The 16,546-nt window shown below is 45.6% G+C and overlaps 1 protein-coding gene across 3 annotated transcripts in view; it reads right to left on the bottom strand.

Annotated features, from left to right (window-relative positions):
* The window catches only part of LOC130282480 (microsomal triglyceride transfer protein large subunit-like), a 170,503-nt gene that overhangs the window by 15,397 nt on the left and 138,560 nt on the right, over positions 1-16,546 (bottom strand). For all 3 annotated transcript variants that reach the window (XM_056530743.1, XM_056530745.1, XM_056530744.1), the window contains 2 exons: positions 16,131-16,355; positions 10,818-10,942 (listed from right to left, as the gene is read on the bottom strand). In XM_056530743.1, coding sequence (XP_056386718.1) covers positions 10,818-10,942; positions 16,131-16,355 — 350 coding nt within the window. The remainder of the gene's footprint in view (positions 1-10,817; positions 10,943-16,130; positions 16,356-16,546) is intronic.

Raw genomic sequence — 16,546 nt, 5'->3', positions numbered from 1 at the left:
GGCATCACATGACCAGGACAGTGTTTATTGAAACACTGAGGCTAAGTTTCAACCTGTTTTTTTGTCCTGCGTTTTTTGGTTCGAAAAAAAAATACAAGAAAAAACGAAGTGCAATTTCCTGCGTTTGGCGTTTTTTTCTGTAGTTTTTTGTGTGGAAATTGCACCTTGGCAGTTTTTTTTGGTACCCAAAATTTGTTGGGTACCAAACCAAAAAAAAGAAAAAAAAAAAGGATGCAGTAGTAATGGAAAAAATAATTTATTTAACGAAATTTTGCGATTTCTCATTGATTTTTGCTAACATCTGGCCGCAGCTTTTTTTGGCTGAAAAAACACCATGTGGCAGAATTGGCGTTTTTCCCAAAAAGAAACAGGTAGAAACTTAGCATGAAGGTGTCCAGTGCATGACTGCAAGCAGAGATCTTGAAAGCCATGGACAATTGCTGACTTTTTGTTATGCAATTAATAAGCCTTCTTAGCTGACACCAAAATCCGGTTTAAATGTTAACATCTCAATGTGACTTATTTGCATTGTACTGCATTCATGAGGTCCACATTTCCATATAGCTTTTTTTGGTCATGATAAGGCCCATATCTTGAAATGTCTTAAATGTCCCCTCCTTCCTTTGAAAGCAGAATAAGCTCCTGGTACAATCAGACGATAGCCATGGAGGAGCCGATCGCCTGAATGTGTATGCAGGGACCTTGTACAAGATCTTGTACTGAAAATGTCCAATACAAAAGTATACTCTTACCACAGCTGTAAATCTCCATTCAAATGTACGTAAGTGTTATTGTGCAATTTATAACTTATACAAATCCTGAGAAGAGCTGACTCCAGGCACTAAATATAACACAATATAAAAAGTGTGATATGCTCTAAAGGTATGTATGGCATAAAATGTACTGTAGCTGACTGCAAGTATAGTAGACTTATCGTTAAACTTATTCATTGCAACTCTCTGTAACTCAACATGTTTTATGGATAAACTAAAAGAAGATAGTAAATGACTGCAAATGGAAAAAAGTGAATGGAAAGGCAAGGAGGAGAAGCAATAAAACATGAGCGTAAAGACACAATAAAACATAAAATTGGATGAGCTGAATAATGCAAAGGCTACATGAGGGGCAATAATAAATGTATTGGCAACAAAAATGCATTAAAGGCGAATGGTTTATAGAGAGAAAGGTATTTTGCTTAGAGTAATAGAAGACACAGAAAGATGACCATAGGAATTGATGGTGCAAAATGTCTGCAAATTTACTGATTGTTGTCCATTTTAGCCATGAGCCACTAAGTTCTCCTATACATTCAAAGCTTCTAGGGAAAGGTACTTCTTCTCACAATGAGTTGGAGCCATGTGTCTATGTGTCACCATGTGAAATCATGAATATGGATATAGGAGAAAAAAAGAAGCAGGGGCGCATTAAAGGGGTTATCCCCATCTGTCCCCAGTATGGGTGTGGTTCTGCAGCTCAGTTCCATTGAAGTTAAAGGAGCCAAGTGTAAAATCAAACCCAATCTGGAGACAGATGTGCAGCTGTTTTTGAAAGAAATTAACTGTGTTTTTCTATTCCTGGATAACCCCTTTGAGTGCCCTAAACTTAGTATACGTCTCATGATTACACAAGGAGAAGGTAATTGTTACGCCGAGCGCTCCGGGTCCCCGCTCCTCCCCGGAGCGCTCACTTCACTCTCTCCGCTGCAGCGCTCCGGTCACGTCCTCTGACCCGGGGCGCTGCGATCCCGCTGCCAGCCGGGATGCGATTCGCGATGCGGGTAGCGCCCGCTCGCGATGCGCACCCCGGCTCCCCTACCTGACTCGCTCCCCGTCTGTTCTGTCCCGGCGCGCGCGGCCCCGCTCCCTAGGGCGCGCGCGCGCCGGGTCTCTGCGATTTAAAGGGCCACTGCGCCGCTGATTGGCGCAGTGGTTCCAATTAGGGTAATCACCTGTGCACTTCCCTATATTACCTCACTTCCCTTGCACTCCCTTGCCGGATCTTGTTGCCTTAGTGCCAGTGAAAGCGTTCCTTGTGTGTTCCTTGCCTGTGTTTCCAGACCTTCTGCCGTTGCCCCTGACTACGATCCTTGCTGCCTGCCCCGACCTTCTGCTACGTCCGACCTTGCTTCTGCCTACTCCCTTGTACCGCGCCTATCTTCAGCAGCCAGAGAGGTGAGCCGTTGCTAGTGGATACGACCTGGTCACTACCGCCGCAGCAAGACCAACCCGCTTTGCGGCGGGCTCTGGTGAAAACCAGTAGTGGCTTAGAACCGGTCCACTAGCACGGTCCACGCCAATCCCTCTCTGGCACAGAGGATCCACTACCTGCCAGCCGGCATCGTGACAGTAGATCCGGCCATGGATCCCGCTGAAGTTCCTCTGCCAGTTGTCGCTGACCTCACCACGGTGGTCGCCCAGCAGTCACAACAGATAGCGCAACAAGGCCAACAGCTGTCTCAACTGACCGTTATGCTACAACAGTTACTACCACAGCTTCAGCAGTCATCTCCTCCGCCAGCTCCTGCACCTCCTCCGCAGCGAGTGGCCGCTCCTGGGATACGCTTATCCTTGCCGGATAAATTTGATGGGGACTCTAAGTTTTGCCGTGGCTTTCTTTCCCAATGTTCCCTGCATCTGGAGATGATGTCGGACCTGTTTCCCACTGAAAGGTCTAAGGTGGCTTTCGTAGTCAGCCTTCTGTCCGGAAAAGCCCTGTCATGGGCCACACCGCTCTGGGACCGCAATGACCCCGTCACTGCCTCTGTACACTCCTTCTTCTCGGAAATCCGAAGTGTCTTTGAGGAACCTGCCCGAGCCTCTTCTGCTGAGACTGCCCTGTTGAACCTGGTCCAGGGTAATTCTTCCGTTGGCGAGTATGCCGTACAGTTCCGTACACTTGCTTCAGAATTGTCCTGGAATAATGAGGCCCTCTGCGCGACCTTCAAAAAAGGCCTATCCAGCAACATTAAAGATGTTCTGGCCGCACGAGAAATTCCTGCTAATCTACATGAACTTATTCACCTAGCCACTCGCATTGACATGCGTTTTTCCGAAAGGCGTCAGGAACTCCGCCAAGATATGGACTCTGTTCGCACGAGGCGTTTCTCCTCCTCGGCTCCTCTCTCCTCTGGTCCCCTGCAATCTGTTCTTGTGCCTTCCGCCGTGGAGGCTATGCAGGTCGACCGGTCTCGCCTGACACCTCAAGAGAGGACACGACGCCGTATGGAGAACCTCTGCCTGTACTGTGCTAGTACCGAACACTTCCTGAGGGATTGTCCTATCCGTCCTCCCCGCCTGGAAAGACGTACGCTGACTCCGCACAAAGGTGAGACAGTCCTTGATGTCTACTCTGCTTCTCCACGTCTTACAGTGCCTGTGCGGATGTCTGCCTCTGCCTTCTCCTTCCCTGCTGTGGCCTTCTTGGACTCTGGATCTGCAGGAAATTTTATTTTGGCCTCTCTCGTCAACAGGTTCAACATCCCGGTGACCAGTCTCGCCAGACCCCTCTACATCAATTGTGTAAATAATGAAAGATTGGACTGTACCATACGTTTCCGCACGGAGCCCCTTCTTATGAGCATCGGATCTCATCATGAGAGGATTGAACTTTTGGTCCTCCCCAATTGCACCTCAGAAATTCTCCTTGGACTTCCCTGGCTTCAACTTCATTCCCCAACCCTGGATTGGTCCACTGGGGAGATCAAGAGTTGGGGGTCCTCTTGTTCCAAGAACTGTCTAAAACCGGTTCCCAGTAACCCTTGCCGTAACTCTGTGGTTCCTCCTGTAACCGGTCTCCCTAAGGCCTATATGGACTTCGCGGATGTTTTCTGCAAAAAACAAGCTGAGACTCTACCTCCTCACAGGCCTTATGATTGCCCTATCGACCTCCTCCCGGGCACTACTCCACCCCGGGGCAGAATTTATCCTCTCTCTGCCCCAGAGACTCTTGCCATGTCCGAATACGTCCAGGAGAATCTAAAAAAGGGCTTTATCCGTAAATCCTCCTCTCCTGCCGGAGCCGGATTTTTCTTTGTGTCCAAAAAAGATGGCTCCCTACGTCCTTGCATTGACTACCGCGGTCTTAATAAAATCACGGTTAAGAACCGCTACCCCTTACCCCTCATCTCTGAACTCTTTGATCGCCTCCAAGGTGCCCACATCTTCACTAAATTGGACTTAAGAGGCGCCTATAACCTCATCCGCATCAGAGAGGGGGACGAGTGGAAAACGGCATTTAACACCAGAGATGGACACTTTGAGTATCTGGTCATGCCCTTTGGCCTGTGCAACGCCCCTGCCGTCTTCCAAGACTTTGTCAATGAAATTTTTCGTGATCTGTTATACTCCTGTGTTGTTGTATATCTGGACGATATCCTAATTTTTTCTGCCAATCTAGAAGAACACCGCCAGCATGTCCGTATGGTTCTTCAGAGACTTCGTGACAACCAACTCTATGCCAAAATTGAGAAATGTCTGTTTGAATGCCAATCTCTTCCTTTTCTAGGATATTTGGTCTCTGGCCAGGGACTACAGATGGATCCAGACAAACTCTCTGCCGTCTTAGATTGGCCACGCCCCTCCGGACTCCGTGCTATCCAACGCTTTTTGGGGTTCGCCAATTATTACAGGCAATTTATTCCACATTTTTCTACCATTGTGGCTCCTATCGTGGCTTTAACCAAAAAAAATGCTGATCCCAAGTCCTGGCCTCCTCAAGCAGAAGACGCCTTTAAACGACTCAAGTCTGCCTTTTCTTCGGCTCCCGTGCTCTCCAGACCTGACCCTTCCAAACCCTTCCTATTGGAGGTTGATGCCTCCTCAGTGGGAGCTGGAGCTGTTCTTCTACAAAAAAATTCTTCCGGGCATGCTGTCACTTGTGGTTTTTTCTCTAGGACCTTCTCTCCAGCGGAGAGGAACTACTCCATCGGGGATCGAGAGCTTCTAGCCATTAAGTTAGCACTTGAGGAATGGAGGCATCTGCTGGAGGGATCAAGATTTCCTGTTATTATCTACACCGACCACAAGAACCTCTCCTACCTCCAGTCTGCCCAACGGCTGAATCCTCGCCAGGCCCGGTGGTCTCTGTTCTTTGCCCGATTTAATTTTGAGATTCACTTTCGTCCTGCCGATAAGAACATTAGGGCCGATGCTCTCTCTCGTTCCTCGGATGCCTCAGAAGTTGATCTCCCTCCGCAACACATCATTCCACCTGACTGCCTGATCTCTACTTCTCCTGCCTCCATCAGGCAGACTCCTCCAGGAAAGACCTTTGTTTCTCCACGCCAACGCCTCGGAATCCTCAAATGGGGTCACTCCTCCCATCTCGCAGGTCATGCGGGCATCAAGAAATCTGTGCAACTCATCTCCCGCTTCTATTGGTGGCCGACTCTGGAGACGGATGTTGGGGACTTTGTGCGAGCCTGCACTATCTGTGCCCGGGATAAGACTCCTCGCCAGAAGCCCGCTGGTTTTCTTCATCCTCTGCCTGTCCCCGAACAGCCTTGGTCTCTGATTGGTATGGATTTTATTACTGATTTACCCCCTTCCCGTGGCAACACTGTTATTTGGGTGGTCGTTGATCGATTCTCCAAAATGGCACATTTCATCCCTCTTCCTGGTCTTCCTTCTGCGCCTCAGTTGGCTAAACAATTTTTTGTACACATTTTTCGTCTTCACGGGTTGCCTACGCAGATTGTCTCGGATAGAGGTGTCCAATTCGTGTCTAAATTCTGGAGGGCTCTCTGTAAACAACTCAAGATTAAATTAAATTTTTCCTCTGCATATCATCCCCAGTCCAATGGACAAGTAGAAAGAATTAACCAGATCTTGGGTGATTATTTGCGACATTTTGTTTCCTCCCGCCAGGATGACTGGGCAGATCTCCTTCCATGGGCCGAATTCTCGTATAACTTCAGGGTCTCTGAATCTTCCTCCAAATCCCCATTTTTCGTGGTGTACGGCCGTCACCCTCTTCCCCCCCTCCCTACCCCCTTGCCCTCTGGTCTGCCCGCTGTGGATGAAATTTCTCGTGACCTTTCCATTATATGGAGAGAGACCCAAAATTCTCTCTTACAGGCTTCTTCACGCATGAAGAGGTTCGCGGATAAGAAAAGAAGAGCTCCCCCCGTTTTTTCCCCTGGAGACAAGGTATGGCTCTCCGCTAAATATGTCCGCTTCCGTGTCCCTAGCTACAAGTTGGGACCACGCTATCTTGGTCCTTTCAAAATTTTGTGTCAAATTAATCCTGTCTCTTATAAACTTCTTCTTCCTCCTTCTCTTCGTATCCCTAATGCCTTTCACGTCTCTCTTCTCAAACCACTCATCCTCAACCGTTTTTCTCCCAAATCTGTTCCTCCCACTCCTGTTTCCGGCTCCTCGGACGTCTTCTCGGTCAAGGAAATTTTGGCTGCCAAAAAGGTCAGAGGGAAAAAAATTTTTTTAGTAGACTGGGAGGGTTGTGGTCCTGAAGAGAGATCCTGGGAACCTGAGGACAACATCCTTGACAAAAGTCTGCTCCTCAGGTTCTCAGGCTCCAAGAAGAGGGGGAGACCCAAGGGGGGGGGTACTGTTACGCCGAGCGCTCCGGGTCCCCGCTCCTCCCCGGAGCGCTCACTTCACTCTCTCCGCTGCAGCGCTCCGGTCACGTCCTCTGACCCGGGGCGCTGCGATCCCGCTGCCAGCCGGGATGCGATTCGCGATGCGGGTAGCGCCCGCTCGCGATGCGCACCCCGGCTCCCCTACCTGACTCGCTCCCCGTCTGTTCTGTCCCGGCGTGCGCGGCCCCGCTCCCTAGGGCGCGCGCGCGCCGGGTCTCTGCGATTTAAAGGGCCACTGCGCCGCTGATTGGCGCAGTGGTTCCAATTAGGGTAATCACCTGTGCACTTCCCTATATTACCTCACTTCCCTTGCACTCCCTTGCCGGATCTTGTTGCCTTAGTGCCAGTGAAAGCGTTCCTTGTGTGTTCCTTGCCTGTGTTTCCAGACCTTCTGCCGTTGCCCCTGACTACGATCCTTGCTGCCTGCCCCGACCTTCTGCTACGTCCGACCTTGCTTCTGCCTACTCCCTTGTACCGCGCCTATCTTCAGCAGCCAGAGAGGTGAGCCGTTGCTAGTGGATACGACCTGGTCACTACCGCCGCAGCAAGACCAACCCGCTTTGCGGCGGGCTCTGGTGAAAACCAGTAGTGGCTTAGAACCGGTCCACTAGCACGGTCCACGCCAATCCCTCTCTGGCACAGAGGATCCACTACCTGCCAGCCGGCATCGTGACAGTAATGTGTTCACCTGGATGTGGCATGCTGAGGGCGCAACACCATGTAGCGATTGGAGATCAATGAATGATCAGGAGGTACAGGGGTAGCCAGCTTCAACCACAGCACGGAACAGGGTAGTGCAGGACATCAGAGTTCAAAGTGAATAAAGATACTTCTGATGGGCACTCCCTGCAGTGTCCAGACTATTGATTGGATCGTCATGGAGCCAGAAGAATTGCTTTTTATGATTTATGAACTTTTTTTTTTTTTATAAAAGAAATCCTGCTGGTTCCGTAATGATATAATCTGTAGTCCGGACACCACAGGGAGCACCGATCGGAAACAGTCTTCTTTCTTCACTTGAAATCCTGGTGAAAAAACAAGGTCATATGGTAGTACTGAGCTCACAGATTTCTATGGTAGCAACCTGTGGGGGCCTCCACAATCATCAAGACAGGGCCCATTTTATCCCTTGGCATGAAGTGGTGTTTCAGCACCCGCTCTATGCACTGTCTATGGGAGAGCAAAAGATGCACTATACAGCACTCGTCCCAATGGAATGCATAGGAGTTCTCCGTAGAGAGTGATGACACACACTCCAAGCATTAGAAAAACATGCTGTTTTCTTTTGAAAAGCAATTTCACACCAATCAAAAAGTTTAAAGGGGTACTCCACTGCCCCAGTATTCTGAACATTTTGTTCAGAACGCTGGGCGCGGGCTGCAGGGGTCATGACATCACGGCCAAGCCCCCTCAATGCAAGTCTATGGGAGGGGGCGTGGTAGCCACCATCCCCCCTCCCATAGACTTGCATTGAGGGGGTGTGGCATGACATCACGAGGGGCATGGCAGTGACGTCACAACCCCTGCACCCTGTACCCAGCGTTTGGAACAAAATGTTCCGAACGCTGGGACAGTGGAGTACCCCTTCAAAGTGGTATTTCAGCTCAGGCTTATTCCCTTTACTAGACCACAGCTACAATACAAGATAAAAAAACCCTGTTACAGTTGTTTCTGTAAGAAAGCAGACTTGTTTTTAATCTCATTTATCACATTCAAGGCTATTAAAAAGGGTCTTTTGTGCAAATCTTCCCCTCATCCTCATCACATATACGTAGGAGTATGCATGCATAGATTATCTCAGCTAGAATGGGGTCCTGGCAAATTCAGGTCAGGTCCAAGCACTCATCTTTAGTTTCTCTTAGCCTGTCAACATTATCCTACCCCTGCTCTTTGCAATGATATATATATTACAAAGATGTGACACATTATTTAATAAGATAAAACATCACGCAGAGACTGGTGAGTTAATGGGTTCACTTTCAAGTTTAAATTTCACAAAGATCATCGAAAACAGCATGTTAATTTACAGCGCCCATCAATTCAGTGCCGAGCGGAAAGGTAAAAGCTCCATGGATGCAGCAATGGTGCCCTCTTGTGGAAAAAGAAATAGAATACTGTACCTAACTTAAAAATATCCTAACCAATTCTCCCACGTATACAGAATTACAACAACCACCGTTTCTCCATGATAGCTGTCACCCAACATAGTCATCAAGGGACATATATAAAAATGTATACAGCCACATACTATTACAATCAGAGTAATAGCTCAACTTTTCCTTCTGTGGCATTGACTCAGCTTATTGTATTTTATCTATATTGAAATAGGTTTTTGCCGCGTTCCTCTACTTTTTTAGCTACAAAAGAAGAAAGTCGACAGCTTTTTCTCAACAAAAAGGAACAAGATTTCCTCAAGTAAATTCCCCATCGTCCAAGTCTCTGGGTCAAATAGTAGCAGCAATGCCTACTTTGGCTGTTATTAAATGGGTACTCCGCCCCTAGCATCTTATCCCCTATCCAAAGGATAGGGGATAAGATGTCAGATCGCCGGGGTCCCGCTGCTGGGGACCCCAGGGATCTCCGCTGCGGCACCCCTCTATCATTACTGCACAGAGCACACTCGCTCTGTGCGTAATGACCGTCGATACAGGGGCCGCATCATCGTTACATCACGGATCCGCCCCCTCATGACGTCGCAGTCTGCCCCCTCAATACAAGTCTATGGGAGGGGGCGTGGCGGCCATCATTTGGATAGGGGATAAGATGCTAGGGCCAGAGTACCCCTTTAAACCCATGTAGCCATCATTATAACAATAAAATGTGTTTTTCCAAAGAATTTTAAAAAGGATTTGGATAATTATTTTGTTTGAAGATTAGGCTGGATATATACCTTAGATAAATGCTGGTCACACCGACCAATTTAGCCGACACCAGTCAACCATCTTAGACTGCATTCACACCACGTTTTTGCAATACAGTTCCCGTATAAGTTTTTTTTAAATGAAAATTGGATTCCCCAAAATTGTACTAAACTGTATCAAAACGTGTGTACAAATTTTAACCCGTATACGGTTAAAACTAAAGATGTCCGATTGCATCCATTTTTTAAGAAAAAAAATATACATTTTTTACTTTTCACTCCATTATGAATAAAGTTTCACTTGTTTGATTGAAATTCCAAGAATAAAACTGTTTGAAAATCAAAAACTGTATGGTGCAAACCGGATAGAACCGTACGCACATACGGTTCTCTACGGTTCCCATTGACTCCCATGTTAAAAAAAAAAAAAAAAACTTACACGGACCACGGACGGTAGGCTACGGTTTTGGGTACAGGAAAAAAACAGACAAAATCGTACAAGACGCAAAACAGATGCAACCGGATGCATCATTTGGCATACAGTTTTCAATGGAGAGTCAATGCATACAATTTTCAATACGGTTCCATACGGTTTTCAAATTGAAAAAGTATACGGGAACTGTATTGCAAAAACGTGGTGTGAATGCAGCCTAATGTGTATGGAAGCCTCTCAACTCTGAGAGCAGTCATCAGAGTAAATAAGGATCAGGCAGCTTTGATTTCATCTGCTCTTTCCTTTTGTTCTGAGGGAATTACCACTCCTTATTCTATAAAAAAAAAAACATAAGCACACTTAGCTGAGCTGAGCATGCATATGTATTGCATTATTGCTTTAAAGGGGTACTCCGGTGCTTAGACATCTTATCCCCTATCCAAAGGATAGGGGATAAGATGTCTTATCGTGGGGGTCCCGCCGCACCCCGTTTAAAATCAATCCCCGGAGCATGTTCGCTCCGGGTCTGATTACTGTCGATCACGGGGCCGGAGCGTTGTGACATCAAGGCTCCGCCCTGTGTGACGTCATGCTCCGCCCTCCTCAATGCATGCCTATGGGAGGGGGTGTGGCAGCTTTCACGCCCCCTCCCATAGCCTTGCATTGAGGGGCGGAGCATGACATCACACGGGGGCGGAGGTGTGACGTCACACGCCAACAGCCCCGTGGTCGCCGGTAATCAGACCCGGAGCGAACATGCTCCGGGGACTGATTTTAACTGGGGTGCTGCATGCAAGATCACGGGGGTCCCCAGCGACGGGACCCCCACGATCAAGCATCTTATCCCCTATCCAAAGATGTCTAAGCGCCGGAGTACCCCTTTAACTGATGAAAGTGTATAGTAAAATATAAACAAATATAAATCTTACTTGGTATTGATGTTGGTTTTTGAATGCTGCTCCCAAATGCTGATATCAATTTTGGATGAGATATCTAGTCCAAGCGCACCCTGATACTGGACAGTCGCCTGAAGCCCAGACTGCAATGGTAACCACTGAAAGAAAGAGACAAAAAATCCTAATTGAAGGTTTACTACCTGGAGCAATTAAATCATGATGTATTATAAAACTATCCCTGCATGAATTTATTTGAAATATAGATAATATAACATTAAGGCTAGGATTCCACTGAGGTTTTTTCCCCCCCAACAAAAATGCCAGAAAAAACTATCAGAAAAACTGCCACAGGTTTTTCCTGCATTTTGGCAGTTTTTCTGGTGTTTTTTTCTGGCATTTTTCCTGGTGTGTGAAAACAGCCAAATTTGTACCCTGAGGCAGCTTTTTCACTGTCTTCAGGTACCACTCTGTGGGTCAAATGCTGAGCACCCAGTCAACAGAGTGTAAGGAGATGAGGAGTGATGTATAGCATCACTATTCACCTCCCCCGGCCGCATAGTATACAGGGGTGCATAGTGTACCTGTGTATACTATACAGGAGCCGGGAATCCTGTCACCAGACTGACAGGACTCCCTGCTCCTATAGCCCCTTTGGGTGTATACAGAATATACAGATATCTATAGATAGCTGTATATAGTGCATACAGAAGACGAAGTCCGCTTACCTCCCTCGCTCCCTGTCCCCGCCGGGTCCATGTAGTTCCACCCACTAGTGATGATGTCATTAGGGGCGGAGCTACTGACGGGAGCCAGGCTGCTAAGGGTGTGAGGTTCTGTTCACATTGTTCTGTTCAGGATTGTGGTGGATTCGGAGGACTACTGTGGATTAACTGGATTTTTTTTCTTTTAATAAAATGGCTAACCAAGGATTGTGGGGGAGAGATTTTTAAAATAAAATAATTTTTCCAATATGTCGTGTTTTTCTTTAAATTGAATTTTCAGGCTTAGTAGTGGAAGCCGGTCTTTTTGTTGGAATCCATTACTAAGCTGGGGCTTAGCTTTAGCCCCAAAAACAGCTAGCGCTAACCCCCAATTACTACCCCGGTACCCGTCGCCACAGGGGTGCCAGGAAGAGCCGGTACCAACAACAAGACCGGAGCATCAAAAATGGTGCTCCTGTGCCTAGGTAGTAACAGTCTGGCATTATTTAGGCTGTGGAGGGCCAGTAACAATGGTCCTCGTTCACCCTGGAAAAATTAGGCTGTTGCTGCTTGGTTGGAATCTGGCTGTAAATAAAAAATAAGGGGAACCCTATGCGTTTTTTTAAATTTATTTATGAAAAAAAACTCATAGGCTTCCCCGTATTTTTTTTAATTCACAGCCAGATACCAACCAAGCAGCAACAGCCTGATGTTACCAGAGTGGGCTAGGACCATTGTTCCTGGCGCTCCCCAGCCTAAATAATGCCAGACTGTTACCGCCTATGCCCAGGAGAGCCATTTTGATGCTCCGGGCCGGTTAGTACCGGCTTTTCCCAGCACCCCTGTGGCGGTGGGTACCGGAGTAATAATTGCGGGTTAGCGCTAGCTGTTTTTGGTGCTGACGCTAAGCCCCAGCTTAGTAATGGATTCCGCCAATAAGATGGCTTCCACTACTAAGCCTGAAAATTCAATAAAAAAAAATACGACACATTGGAAAAATTATTTTATTTTAATAAACACTCCCCCACAGCCCTTGTTAGCCATTTTATTAAAAGAAAAAAAATCCAGTTCATCCGCAGTAGTCCTCCGAATCTGCCATAATACTCTGCATACACATATCTGAAATGAGAAGGAAAAAAAAACACAAAAAATTGGTTAGGACATTTTTGGCACTCTCCGCAGGGGAGAGCGCCCATATTGCAATGTCTTCCCAAACAGGGAGCCTCCAATTGTTGCAAAACTACAATTTGCAGCATGCCTAGACAGCATGCCCTGACACCTGCAGCGATCCTCTGGTATGAGCTATAGAAATGGGTGGCAGCCACACTTGTCTGGTCCCCTGCCTGGCACTATACTCTGCTGTGATGTGAAGTTATCTTCACATCACAGATTCGTATATATGCTGCTGAGAGCTGTGATTGGCCGACACTATCTGGCCAATCAGAGCTCTCAACGGGAAATATGTATCTGTAACGTGAAGAGAAATTCACATCACAGCAGAGTATAGTGCCGTGCAGGGGACCAGACAAGTGCAGCTGCCACCGCTTCTATAGCTTATACCAGAGGATCGCAGTGGGTGTCAGAAGTTACACTCGCTGCGATCTGTCTATAAGTACAGTCTGTTCCATGTTGGAAGTAGTAGTACTAGCTAAAAAAAATCTCAAAAAAAAAGTTAAAAGACACATTTTATTAAATACATAATTAAAATACATTACTAACAAAAAGTTTAACAAAATTCATTATAAAAAAAATATATCATTTTTATAATTAAATGGCCCCTTTCTACATTTTTTATATTGCTGGCTAGATTTTTAGTTCTCTGCCCGCCCGCATAAATTGATCCCTTTTTAAAAATTTATAAAAATGTTGTTCTAAAAAATATAAATTTTGTTACATACAAATTTTTCCATCACTACTGTATCTTTTTCATTTTTTTTTAATGGTACCCTAAGAAATTTAACAAAAAAAGGTATCTCAATCACTTTTTTGATTGCTAAAGTCCAAAAAAAGAATAAAAACCACCTACAAAAACGCCAAAGTTAAAACCCACATGGCATTTTTTCACTCCCATAGAAAAACACCAATATTTTCCAGATTTTCCCCAAAAAAACGCCATACTCAGAATTTGAGGACGTTTTTGAAAACCAGCCTCTGAGCCCAAAAGAGCTGAAAAGCACCAAAAGGATAAAAAAAAAAAAAAAAACACCAAAATGAAAATCTGGCACTTTGCAGTTCACTATTGACTTGCAGCTAACATCTGGCCGGAGCATTTTTTCACAGAAAAAAACGCTATGCGGCAAAATGGGCGTTTTTATCGGCTTTTTGCATGAAAAACCTCAGTGGAATTCTAGCCTAACCCATTGTTTCTGAAAAATGTTGCCATGTCTTTGGGAGATGTCATAAGTTTCCTCGAGCTGAGACCCTCACCATTCACTAAAACTAATTGTGAGATGCATTGCAATATGCCAGAAGAGACAAGAAGATGTACAGACTCGTGTACTTTCTTTGAGCCTGTATGCCTCTAGCCCTGCCTCTCTGAGAAAAGCCAAGCAGAACTAAGTATATATCGTTAGTATTATATACATGTTTTTGCTTAGTTTTGCAACTTCTCTCTATTTTTAGTTTTTTGCTGCTGATATGCCTTTGAGAAAATATTTTTCCATGTCTCACAATGCCTTTCTCACAAATTCCCTCAATGTTCTTTACCGAGGACAGGGTTAATACTTGGCCACAGGAAGTCAGGTGACCATTGGAAATATGAGAAGTATCTATTTATTTGGGCTAAATATTCTTTTTGTTATGCCTTGACAAAGGGCATCCAATTCAATGATTCAGGATTCAATAAAGCCTGAAGTTTTATAACTATTTTACATGCACGGACTGCAGTGCTGGTTTCTTCTTTGGCAAAAAGGATTTCTTCAATTCCCATTACCATGCTTACGGCAGCAACGCCCTTGCACCTGGCCGTCTTGGAAAGGGGAGCTACAACGTGGAGGGGTGAGCAGAATCTCTTTTCTTTTTTATTAATCTAAAACGTTTTGCCATGTCTTTGTGAGATGTCAGAAGTTTCCACGGCCTGAGACCCTCCTCATTCACTAAAACTCAGGGCGAGACACATTGCAATAGGCCAGAAGAGACAAGAAGATGTACAGACTCGTGTACTTTCTCTGAGACCTGCCTCTCTGAGATAAGCCAAACAGAACTAAGGATGAAGGAGCTGAAAGCTTGACTGGGCAGTTCTGCCACCCATTTCAGCTATTGGTGGGTAACAGAACACAAACACTCATTAAAACTTCTGACTAGTCACTATAAGTTATCAAATTTTTCTGAATCTAGAGGTATGCCCTAAGGGGATATTCTCTGCAAAACTGATTGTTGGACTATCCTCAGAATAAGCCATCACCCTTGTGGGGTTCCGACAGTCAACTGCTATGTAAGGCTGGCTCAGTTCAATGTGTAGTGGCCGTGCCTGGTAACTGTAGTAGCCAGGCACAGCCACTAAAAAGTGCATGTAGCCAACTGCTTCTGGATAACCCAGTGGGTATAACTGAGCCCTCTTAATAACACCTCCTTCTTGAAATGACCAAGTGTCTGTTCAAATAAGTTTGGTCTATTGTTTTTGGATGCACACCTTTACAGATACAACAATAGCTTTGTTTCATGTTGTGTTTTTTTATCTACATGGAAATGTTGCTTGATTCTCTTCTTGATGCTGCTGTTACTGGCAAATGGCTACATATTAGGCAATTGGTGTGGACCCCTTGTGCTACCAAACTAGTTAGACTTTTGGCCACTCCCAGGAGAGGAGTCTAAGTACCCTCTATATCATTACCCTTCATTCAACTCCAGGATGCGGAAGCTGCACTTCAGCTGCTAGCAAGCATGGTACCAGTGTGGATAGCAGCCAGCTGATCAAACCAGATGATACCGACACGAGCCACCATGGCATCAGGCAAGTAAGTGTAGTCAGCAGGCCAGGTCAAAGACAGGGAACACAATACAGTACCCTATGAACAGGCAGAGGTGGAGTACGTAACAGACAAAAAGCTTGAGGCAGACAGCACAGAGTCAACACTCCAGGTTGGTAACAGGCTAGATGGTACATGATGGTCCAGGATAGATGGATCAAGTAGAGATGGAAACCAGGAGGCAGATATGGGTCAATAAACAGAAAAATTGGATCAGGAATAGAAGACCTTCTCTATGGACACTGAGAACCACAACACCTCTTAAACACCAAGGGGAGATCTTAGGGTGGGGACATACTTTGGATATGTATACTGCCCCTTTAAATAAAATAAAAACAAAGTTGGCATGTGCACCCTAGAGGCAAGGCTTAGAATCTAAATAATAAATATGGACGATAATGTTAGAAAATGTATAATCAAGACTTTTTTATTGAAAATGTGCAGAGTAAGAAAACATGGCTGTTGGCTTCTAAAAACAGTCCAACACCTATTCATGAATTGTCGCATTAAAGTGAAAGGGCCTGAGCTGCAATACTGCCAATAACCTGAGAACAGGTATGGTGCTGTTATTGTAAGAAAGCAACCATGTTCTTCTAAACAGGAACAACCGCTTAAAATAATTATTTTCTCTGTTTTTTCTTCTATTGCTAAAATTTAATTTTTGGAATTGACAATACCTGAAGATAATCCGCCAGCAATATGTTCCCTCTGACTACAGTGCTTGGTTCTCCGGTGCTTGAAAATACTTTAGCCATTAAATCCATGTACCCATTAAAAAACACAACTGGTCGCAACTGTATGCCCAACAAGACAGCCGACATTCCAATCATTGCGTCCTCTCCTTCACCATCTGTGTCTCCATCTCCCATTAATGATTCCAGGCCTCGAGTTTCAATAGTTACCTTACAAAGATAAAACAATGTATTGAACTCCATAATTATCTGACGGAAGTAATAATAACACAATAATTTCAATGTATATGGATCAGGTCAATATAGTTAAAGGGGTACTCCGGTGGAAAACAGGATTTTTTTTTTTTTTTTAAATCAACTGGTGCCAGAAAGTTAAACAGATTTGTAAATTACATCTATAA

This window comes from Hyla sarda, chromosome 7 (assembly GCF_029499605.1).
Source record: "Hyla sarda isolate aHylSar1 chromosome 7, aHylSar1.hap1, whole genome shotgun sequence".
Classification (NCBI taxonomy): domain Eukaryota; kingdom Metazoa; phylum Chordata; class Amphibia; order Anura; family Hylidae; genus Hyla; species Hyla sarda.
This window is presented reverse-complemented; position numbering and strand designations above follow the sequence as displayed.